The following is a 12,155-nucleotide window of genomic DNA, read 5'->3' as shown; positions in this document are numbered from 1 at the left end:
TTATACCTAAGGCTTAATTATAAAAATAAACTGACCAAATAAGAGGACGAGGTGCAATAAATTTTAGAGTAGTTAATACTAGTTATGTGAAGAGAATTTGTACGTATCGCTGTATATCTGCTACTGTTGATCACTATTGATCAATATATAAGTAATGATAATAACAATCATGATGCAACACATTTAAAACAAAACAATCAATTGTATGCAATAATGGAAAAATTAGCTGTACGCTGAGAACTTATCTCTTACTCCAACTGAACCAGAACAAAATTATCAGCTGTAGAAAGACAGACAGACAAAGAGACAGAGCGAATATGAGAGAGAGTCTAAGTTAAACTGTTTGTATGATAATGACGTTCTTGAAGACACGGTCGATGAAATTACTGAAAGCAAACATAAACCTTCTCCTGCAAGAAATAGTTAACGCCATGACCTTAAGAGCAAACATAATATGGAACATATAGATGCATAGAGGATATAAAATACTTTGTAATCTTTAGAAAAGGCATTAAACCGACAAATCGGTACAACAGATGATCTGAAATTGGAAGTTATCAAACAGATCTGATCAACATTTAAACTGATCTGCAAGAATGTTTATAAGCAATGAAAAGCATGAAAAATGCCAATTCATCTGGCTTTGATGAGTTTACTTTTGAGTACTATAAGTGTTTGATTCAATAGAAGGGGTTTATAGAAAATTCCTTAGAAATCTTTTTTGTTTGGTCTATTAATCTTGAAATGGTTTCAAGTCTTTTATCAGGATATATGAGGCTGAATGCTAAATAATGGATACTAGTTGTACCCTATATGACATGGGTTCAGACAGGGAGACTACATTTCCCTGAAAGTTCAAATGTCGTATTAGTTGAGGACGATATTTGTTTCGATATTGTAAACGACTTAGGGGTATGGACCTTGCATCAGGTTTAAAGCAAACTGGTTTATACAAACTGTGGCAGAGTAGTGCTCAGTTCTGCCTATTGTGTTTTCATTGCACGCGTTGCTTGCATTGTTTGAAGATGGGTCCTACACTAATGTCATATACAACGACTATACTAGCACACGCTCTTTTCATTTGCACTTGTAAAAGATTATCTGGGCGCCTTGTAAAAACGAAGATCAGATGGTTAAGGTTTTTTTTGCAGCTTCATTACCATGACTGACGGGAATATAGATTGAAGCTGATCACCGTGGTGGTAAGGCACCAGATCTTTGGAGAGCAACTGGATTGACTTAACGGAATGATAGCAATAATGATCTCTGTCGATTAAATCCTGCGATCAAGCCCTGACTCAAGATCCCGATGGGACTAGATAATGAGTTGCGGTTTAGTGCGAGCAGTTATGGCGTAGAGAGAGCAGTTGACTTTACCATGCAAAAGTTTCTGATTTCTTAATCTAGACCAACTGCCCTCGGCTAAAAATGTCACAGACGTGTCCTCTACAATGCTAAATTGTTCTCTCGACATATTCCTTGTTTCATGACAGAACGATCCTACAATACCCCTGCCCCAATTCTAAGCAGATGCAAGTGGAGCAAAAGATGAGCTAAAAATTGTGTCCAGTCATGAACAATACTGTCACATTAGCAATAACGGACTATTTATCACTGTACTCATTGAGATGGCTAGCAACAAGAGCATTTATCAGCCCGCGTCCTTAAAGACTATGGACAACAATGCTAAAACCTCATATGTTAGCACCAGTGTCGCTTCCAAACTGTCATGGTATGTCCCACCTTAAGCGGTGAACTCAACTTGGTCGGAAAGAAGAGAACATGCAGAACGTTAATGGACCAGAACCGATGCCCATTTAAGGATCGGTTTTCTTAAAAAACAAACAAACAATTATTTCAAATGTATAAAAGAAAGAAATAAAGGAACATATTATAAAATCCTTAAATAAAGGGTCAAACACTGTTATATAAAATGCACTTTTTAAAGAACACCCAAAGCACAAGGTTGTTGCTGGTGGTATATACTAGTAATTATTCCTAACTGAGCTTAAAACACAAAATAAATGAATGAAGAATACAAAACATCTTATTTATTCTATATGAGGGATGCCACTCTCCAATGACTGATGAATAACTGAATCTAAACCCAAAGATTTCAAAACTATTTAAAATATTGCAAATTTTCTGTTAAGCCCTAAAATCGGATTATCACACATTGTTGATATACTGTTTAAAATTGCATAGCTATACATCTTAGAGTTTGTGTGCTGTAGCGTAAAACTGGATTGTAGACTAAAGTATTGATTTATCAATGAATAGGAGCAAACACGGTTCTGTTCACTTCTCCTGTTGACATCGACTCATAACAACGAGAAGACTGGGTCAGGACTTTATGAATCTTCAATTATATACCCCGTAGACTAATTCTCGGGATTTTAATGACCAAGGTGTAGACCTGAAAACTGAGAAGTTTGCAATATTGGTCGGATTCGTTTGTTGCATCAGCACGAGAACAAATCTCTATGCCTAGAAGTGGAATCACTCTTGTCGTTGCTTAAATCATATAAGGTTTGTTATTTGGAGCTAGATATATTAGAGGATATTTAATTAGTATTCTGCAAAGTCGACTTTGTTCATCGGTGATAAAGGGAGGGTTCCGTTACATCAACATGGACAATTAATGGATTGGAAGATCTAACTTCTCGCAGACAAGGTCAGTATGTCTGACTGTACATTGGATCAAACCTCGTGATGTATGATTTGTGAGTTAGTTTTAAAAAAAAAGCATGCTGACATGCCCAACCATTTGTAAAGTGTAGTAAATGGGTTTTCAAGATGGACAGTGTAGAGGCCATTCTGGATATGCAAGTGGCATCATTTAATTTTGGACCAACTAGACATGATAAAACGTCTTTAAATAATAAAACCATGATGTTTATTCGACTTTCTGTTTGGGGGATGTAGACTTTCAATGTCTGACATCACCACCATTACAATAGCAATATCAAGATTCTCAAGACTGGACAACAGAAAACTATTTTTATTTAGGACTAACGAAATATCAAAAGAAGTTTTTCAGTGAAAATCATAGGATGATAAGATCATCCATTCTTGAGGAGTAGTGACAATGTGATTTCCGATAATGATGTCTCAGTTGTATAATATTTAGAATTAACTAGATTATGAAATGAATATGTGTATAAGTTTCATGACAAATGTCCATGTAGTTTATGATTATTACTAATACGACTTTTATGCAAACGGGGATGTACGGACAATGGTTAACAATGGAAGACAAAGGAGAGACTATTATATAAGCCCTTCTGGTCTGCGACCTGCAGGTCTACAAACCTAACGTATATGCAAACGTTTAACCTAGAATATACGGACGATATGCATACATGTTCCAAGTTATCCTTTGTAATGTTTTGTTTTGTGTTGGAAGAAAGAACAAAAATTAGCGATAAAGAGTTGGGATAAGTCAAGGCCATCAGGACTCACTATATGCCAAATCAACTGATTCCTTCACTCCAACTCAAAATAAATATGAATGTCCGTTTGCATTTATTACATACCCCTCTATCGTGCTTTCTCAATAATGTATGAACTAAATTCGAAATGAATAAGGATTTGTACATGTTTAATTCTTTGCATCAGTGAGTACTGATTCACGAACATTCGTCACAAAACCTAAATACGTCAAGTGTGTGATATGAAAATTCAAACTGGACATCCATATCAAACACAAGATCAGTAATGTACATTTAGAGGTTCCGCAATAAATGATAAGTATGTAATGATAAAGTTTAAAATGAATATCCCGTGAGATACCGAGGAGAGGTAATTGTCCGGCAAATTTTCTATAGGTACTGGCTTTTCTTTCATTGGAACTTGATATACTGTGTGTACACTTTCCCCCACACCTACCTTATGTGTCGACATGGAAATGCTCTGGTCCCTTGGGTGCTCAGTTTGGGGTACAGGACGAGCGATAACTGTTTCTTTACTGGATGAAGAATCCGATGTGGAATCCGATGAGGACTTATCACTCTGTTACAATGAAGAACAAATGTCATCAGTGAAATATGTGATCTTAGACAAGTGTTCATATGATATGAAATTAAGGGCAAATGTAGAAAATAATGTACCTACAAATGTTATAAGCTTTAGGAAGAGGTATATTACTTATATTAGCTAATTTTAAAAATGACAACAACATCAAGGTATTCAACTTAAACCAGTTGTCAGGATAATGTCCCAGGTTGTGTAAATTGCCTGAAATGAATATTGCTATAAATCTGATTTATCCATGCTAATCGTCAACACATAGTCCCAATACTTACAATTGCTGGATTAAACCAGGCAGCTTATGCTAATTAGCTAATTAACATGTAACGCAATTATGTGTTCCGAAACTCCACCGTTTATCTAACTGTATTTATAAAAGAAGGCTACTTCCGACTTAATGTTTGCATCATCATAGTAAACACTGGATTTGAAGTATGATTAATATCTGATTCCAGGTAAAATAATACAGTATCTGCTGTTAAATCGAACTAATATGAGATTTGTCTCTAAACACTAACCTAAACTTTATCAATAGTGTTTCCATAAAATGACATACAGCTTTCGCTCAAATCAAATATAATTTCAAGAATTGTAAAACGACCAGTGTAATACCAAGTAATATCTTTTGCTGTTCTTAATTCATTAGCACATCCCCTTTTTTGCACCAAGCCATATAACCTGGGGTTAGAGAAATTCACTCTCGATCCAGAGAATATATATTATTATAAATAATCAAATAATAGTATTAGCAGCACCTTAGGGAAAATGCAATTTCATATTGTAAAAACAATTCGCTGCACAAATGGAGAAATTAGATAATTCATCAATAATAATTAGAGGTGATTGGCATGCACTGTGTAATATGCTACAGATACGGTGAAGTATGCAAATAAAATAATAAGAAGAATATTCACAAGAAGATACACTCAAAAATGGAAGAATAAAAGGTTACTACATTTATATGAGAAAATATGAACGAGTTATTTTTCGGATGAATACTAAACTCCCAAAGGTAGTGCAGTATGCATCTGGGAAAACGAGTTCATATTTCCCATACAAATGCAGTAATCATTTTAGTATACATTCATTTTCTTATTATACCTAAGGCTTAATTATAAAAATAAACTGACCAAATAAGAGGACGAGGTGCAATAAATTTTAGAGTAGTTAATACTAGTTATGTGAAGAGAATTTGTACGTATCGCTGTATATCTGCTACTGTTGATCACTATTGATCAATATATAAGTAATGATAATAACAATCATGATGCAACACATTTAAAACAAAACAATCAATTGTATGCAATAATGGAAAAATTAGCTGTACGCTGAGAACTTATCTATTACTCCAACTGAACCAGAACAAAATTATCAGCTGTAGAAAGACAGACAGACAAAGAGACAGAGCGAATATGAGAGAGAGTCTAAGTTAAACTGTTTGTATGATAATGACGTTCTTGAAGACACGGTCGATGAAATTACTGAAAGCAAACATAAACCTTCTCCTGCAAGAAATAGTTAACGCCATGACCTTAAGAGCAAACATAATATGGAACATATAGATGCATAGAGGATCTAAAATACTTTGTAATCTTTAGAAAAGGCATTAAACCGACAAATCGGTACAACAGATGATCTGAAATTGGAAGTTATCAAACAGATCTGATCAACATTTAAACTGATCTGCAAGAATGTTTATAAGCAATGAAAAGCATGAAAAATGCCAATTCATCTGGCTTTGATGAGTTTACTTTTGAGTACTATAAGTGTTTGATTCAATAGAATGGGTTTATAGAAAATTCCTTAGAAATCTTTTTTGTTTGGTCTATTAATCTTGAAATGGTTTCAAGTCTTTTATCAGGATATATGAGGCTGAATGCTAAATAATGGATACTAGTTGTACCCTATATGACATGGGTTCAGACAGGGAGACTACATTTCCCTGAAAGTTCAAATGTCGTATTAGTTGAGGACGATATTTGTTTCGATATTGTAAACGACTTAGGGGTATGGACCTTGCATCAGGTTTAAAGCAAACTGGTTTATACAAACTGTGGCAGAGTAGTGCTCAGTTCTGCCTATTGTGTTTTCATTGCACGCGTTGCTTGCATTGTTTGAAGATGGGTCCTACACTAATGTCATATACAACGACTATACTAGCACACGCTCTTTTCATTTGCACTTGTAAAAGATTATCTGGGCGCCTTGTAAAAACGAAGATCAGATGGTTAAGGTTTTTTTTGCAGCTTCATTACCATGACTGACGGGAATATAGATTGAAGCTGATCACCGTGGTGGTAAGGCACCAGATCTTTGGAGAGCAGCTGGATTGACTTAACGGAATGATAGCAATAATGATCTCTGTCGATTAAATCCTGCGATCAAGCCCTGACTCAAGATCCCGATGGGACTAGATAATGAGTTGCGGTTTAGTGCGAGCAGTTATGGCGTAGAGAGACCAGTTGACTTTACCATGCAAAAGTTTCTGATTTCTCAATCTAGACCAACTGCCCTCGGCTAAAAATGTCACAGACGTGTCCTCTACAATGCTAAATTGTTCTCTCGACATATTCCTTGTTTCATGACAGGACGATCCTACAATACCCCTGCCCCAATTCTAAGCAGATGCAAGTGGAGCAAAAGATGAGCTAAAAATTGTGTCCAGTCATGAACAATACTGTCACATTAGCAATAACGGACTATTTATCACTGTACTCATTGAGATGGCTAGCAACAAGAGCATTTATCAGCCCGCGTCCTTAAAGACTATGGACAACAATGCTAAAACCTCATATGTTAGCACCAGTGTCGCTTCCAAACTGTCATGGTATGTCCCACCTTAAGCGGTGAACTCAACTTGGTCGGAAAGAAGAGAACATGCAGAACGTTAATGGACCAGAACCGATGCCCATTTAAGGATCGGTTTTCTTAAAAAACAAACAAACAATTATTTCAAATATATAAAAGAAAGAAATAAAGGAACGTATTATAAAATCCTTAAATAAAGGGTCAAACACTGTTATATAAAATGCACATTTTAAAGAACACCCAAAGCACAAGGTTGCTGCTGGTGGTATATACTAGTAATTATTCCTAACTGAGCTTAAAACACAAAATAAATGAATGAAGAATACAACACATCTTATTTATTCTATATGAGGGATGCCACTCTCCAATGACTGATGAATAACTGAATCTAAACCCAAAGATTTCAAAACTATTTAAAATATTGCAAATTTTCTGTTAAGCCCTAAAATCGGATTATCACACATTGTTGATATACTGTTTAAAATTGCATAGCTATACATCTTAGAGTTTGTGTGCTGTAGCGTAAAACTGGATTGTAGACTAAAGTATTGATTTATCAATGAATAGGAGCAAACACGGTTCTGTTCACTTCTCCTGTTGACATCGACTCATAACAACGAGAAGACTGGGTCAGGACTTTATGAATCTTCAATTATATACCCCGTAGACTAATTCTCGGGATTTTAATGACCAAGGTGTAGACCTGAAAACTGAGAAGTTTGCAATATTGGTCGGATTCGTTTGTTGCATCAGCACGAGAACAAATCTCTATGCCTAGAAGTGGAATCACTCTTGTCGTTGCTTAAATCATATAAGGTTTGTTATTTGGAGCTAGATATATTAGAGGATATTTAATTAGTATTCTGCAAAGTCGACTTTGTTCATCGGTGATAAAGGGAGGGTTCCGTTACATCAACATGGACAATTAATGGATTGGAAGATCTAACTTCTCGCAGACAAGGTCAGTATGTCTGACTGTACATTGGATCAAACCTCGTGATGTATGATTTGTGAGTTAGTTTTAAAAAAAAAGCATGCTGACATGCCCAACCATTTGTAAAGTGTAGTAAATGGGTTTTCAAGATGGACAGTGTAGAGGCCATTCTGGATATGCAAGTGGCATCATTTAATTTTGGACCAACTAGACATGATAAAACGTCTTTAAATAATAAAACCATGATGTTTATTCGACTTTCTGTTTGGGGGATGTAGACTTTCAATGTCTGACATCACCACCATTACAATAGCAATATCAAGATTCTCAAGACTGGACAACAGAAAACTATTTTTATTTAGGACTAACGAAATATCAAAAGAAGTTTTTCAGTGAAAATCATAGGATGATAAGATCATCCATTCTTGAGGAGTAGTGACAATGTGATTTCCGATAATGATGTCTCAGTTGTATAATATTTAGAATTAACTAGATTATGAAATGAATATGTGTATAAGTTTCATGACAAATGTCCATGTAGTTTATGATTATTACTAATACGACTTTTATGCAAACGGGGATGTACGGACAATGGTTAACAATGGAAGACAAAGGAGAGACTATTATATAAGCCCTTCTGGTCTGCGACCTGCAGGTCTACAAACCTAACGTATATGCAAACGTTTAACCTAGAATATACGGACGATATGCATACATGTTCCAAGTTATCCTTTGTAATGTTTTGTTTTGTGTTGGAAGAAAGAACAAAAATTAGCGATAAAGAGTTGGGATAAGTCAAGGCCATCAGGACTCACTATATGCCAAATCAACTGATTCCTTCACTCCAACTCAAAATAAATATGAATGTCCGTTTGCATTTATTACATACCCCTCTATCGTGCTTTCTCAATAATGTATGAACTAAATTCGAAATGAATAAGGATTTGTACATGTTTAATTCTTTGCATCAGTGAGTACTGATTCACGAACATTCGTCACAAAACCTAAATACGTCAAGTGTGTGATATGAAAATTCAAACTGGACATCCATATCAAACACAAGATCAGTAATGTACATTTAGAGGTTCCGCAATAAATGATAAGTATGTAATGATAAAGTTTAAAATGAATATCCCGTGAGATACCGAGGAGAGGTAATTGTCCGGCAAATTTTCTATAGGTACTGGCTTTTCTTTCATTGGAACTTGATATACTGTGTGTACACTTTCCCCCACACCTACCTTATGTGTCGACATGGAAATGCTCTGGTCCCTTGGGTGCTCAGTTTGGGGTACAGGACGAGCGATAACTGTTTCTTTACTGGATGAAGAATCCGATGTGGAATCCGATGAGGACTTATCACTCTGTTACAATGAAGAACAAATGTCATCAGTGAAATATGTGATCTTAGACAAGTGTTCATATGATATGAAATTAAGGGCAAATGTAGAAAATAATGTACCTACAAATGTTATAAGCTTTAGGAAGAGGTATATTACTTATATTAGCTAATTTTAAAAATGACAACAACATCAAGGTATTCAACTTAAACCAGTTGTCAGGATAATGTCCCAGGTTGTGTAAATTGCCTGAAATGAATATTGCTATAAATCTGATTTATCCATGCTAATCGTCAACACATAGTCCCAATACTTACAATTGCTGGATTAAACCAGGCAGCTTATGCTAATTAGCTAATTAACATGTAACGCAATTATGTGTTCCGAAACTCCACCGTTTATCTAACTGTATTTATAAAAGAAGGCTACTTCCGACTTAATGTTTGCATCATCATAGTAAACACTGGATTTGAAGTATGATTAATATCTGATTCCAGGTAAAATAATACAGTATCTGCTGTTAAATCGAACTAATATGAGATTTGTCTCTAAACACTAACCTAAACTTTATCAATATTGTTTCCATAAAATGACATACAGCTTTCGCTCAAATCAAATATAATTTCAAGAATTGTAAAACGACCAGTGTAATACCAAGTAATATTTTTTACTGTTCTTAATTCATCAGCACATCCCCTTTTTTGCACCAAGCCATATAACCTGGGGTTAGAGAAATTCACTCTCGATCCAGAGAATATATATTATTATAAATAATCAAATAATAGTATTAGCAGCACCTTAGGGAAAATGCAATTTCATATTGTAAAAACAATTCGCTGCACAAATGGAGAAATTAGATAATTCATCAATAATAATTAGAGGTGATTGGCATGCACTGTGTAATATGCTACAGATACGGTGAAGTATGCAAATAAAATAATAAGAAGAATATTCACAAGAAGATACACTCAAAAATGGAAGAATAAAAGGTTACTACATTTATATGAGAAAATATGAACGAGTTATTTTTCGGATGAATACTAAACTCCCAAAGGTAGTGCAGTATGCATCTGGGAAAACGAGTTCATATTTCCCATACAAATGCAGTAATCATTTTAGTATACATTCATTTTCTTATTATACCTAAGGCTTAATTATAAAAATAAACTGACCAAATAAGAGGACGAGGTGCAATAAATTTTAGAGTAGTTAATACTAGTTATGTGAAGAGAATTTGTACGTATCGCTGTATATCTGCTACTGTTGATCACTATTGATCAATATATAAGTAATGATAATAACAATCATGATGCAACACATTTAAAACAAAACAATCAATTGTATGCAATAATGGAAAAATTAGCTGTACGCTGAGAACTTATCTCTTACTCCAACTGAACCAGAACAAAATTATCAGCTGTAGAAAGACAGACAGACAAAGAGACAGAGCGAATATGAGAGAGAGTCTAAGTTAAACTGTTTGTATGATAATGACGTTCTTGAAGACACGGTCGATGAAATTACTGAAAGCAAACATAAACCTTCTCCTGCAAGAAATAGTTAACGCCATGACCTTAAGAGCAAACATAATATGGAACATATAGATGCATAGAGGATCTAAAATACTTTGTAATCTTTAGAAAAGGCATTAAACCGACAAATCGGTACAACAGATGATCTGAAATTGGAAGTTATCAAACAGATCTGATCAACATTTAAACTGATCTGCAAGAATGTCTATAAGCAATGAAAAGCATGAAAAATGCCAATTCATCTGGCTTTGATGAGTTTACTTTTGAGTACTATAAGTGTTTGATTCAATAGAATGGCGTTTAAAGAAAATTCCTTAGAAATCTTTTTTGTTTGGTCTATCAATCTTGAAATGGTTTCAAGTCTTTTATCAGGATATATGAGGCTGAATGCTAAATAATGGATACTAGTTGTACCCTATATGACATGGGTTCAGACAGGGTGACCACATTTCCCTGAAAGTTCAAATGTCGTATTAGTTGAGGACGATATTTGTTTCGATATTGTAAACGACTTAGGGGTATGGACTTTGCATCAGGTTTAAAGCAAACTGGTTTATACAAACTGTGGCAGAGTAGTGCTTAGTTCTGCCTATTGTGCTTTCATTGCACGCGTTGCTTTCATTGTTTGAAGATGGGTCCTACACTAATGTCATATACAACGACTATACTAGCACACGCTCTTTTCATTTGCACTTGTAAAAGATTATCTGGGCGCCTTGTGAAAACGAAGATCAGATGGTTAAGGTTTTTTTGCAGCTTCATTACCATGACTGACGGGAATATAGATTGAAGCTGATCACCGTGGTGGTAAGGCACCAGATCTTTGGAGAGCAACTGGATTGACTTAACGGAATGATAGCAATAATGATCTCTGTCGATTAAATCCTGCGATCAAGCCCTGACTCAAGATCCCGATGGGACTAGATAATGAGTTGCGGTTTAGTGCGAGCAGTTATGGCGTAGAGAGACCAGTTGACTTTACCATGCAAAAGATTCTGATTTCTCAATCTAGACCAACTGCCCTCGGCTAAAAATGTCACAGACGTGTCCTCTACAATGCTAAATTGTTCTCTCGACATATTCCTTGTTTCATGACAGAACGATCCTACAATACCCCTGCCCCAATTCTAAGCAGATGCAAGTGGAGCAAAAGATGAGCTAAAAATTGTGTCCAGTCATGAACAATACTGTCACATTAGCAATAACGGACTATTTATCACTGTACTCATTGAGATGGCTAGCAACAAGAGCATTTATCAGCCCGCGTCCTTAAAGACTATGGACAACAATGCTAAAACCTCATATGTTAGCACCAGTGTCGCTTCCAAACTGTCATGGTATGTCCCACCTTAAGCGGTGAACTCAACTTGGTCGGAAAGAAGAGAACATGCAGAACGTTAATGGACCAGAACCGATGCCCATTTAAGGATCGGTTTTCTTAAAAAACAAACAAACAATTATTTCAAATGCATAAAAGAAAGAAATAAAGGAACATATTATAAAATCCTTAAA

The 12,155-nt window shown here is 35.3% G+C and overlaps 1 protein-coding gene across 1 annotated transcript in view; it reads right to left on the bottom strand.

Moving 5' to 3' along the window:
* Positions 1–12,155, bottom strand: part of LOC149792422 (uncharacterized) — a 181,429-nt gene that overhangs the window by 75,765 nt on the left and 93,509 nt on the right. Inside the window, exon 13 of the mRNA XM_089969571.1 lies at positions 9,013–9,135. Coding sequence (XP_089825697.1) covers positions 9,013–9,135 — 123 coding nt within the window. The remainder of the gene's footprint in view (positions 1–9,012; positions 9,136–12,155) is intronic.

This window comes from Sinohyriopsis cumingii, chromosome 9, assembly GCF_028554795.1.
Source record: "Sinohyriopsis cumingii isolate HCF-2022 chromosome 9, ASM2855479v2, whole genome shotgun sequence".
In the NCBI taxonomy this organism is placed as follows: Eukaryota; Metazoa; Mollusca; class Bivalvia; order Unionida; family Unionidae; genus Sinohyriopsis; species Sinohyriopsis cumingii.
The sequence above is the reverse complement of the archived record's forward strand: the minus strand, read 5'-3'. Positions and strand labels throughout refer to the sequence as shown.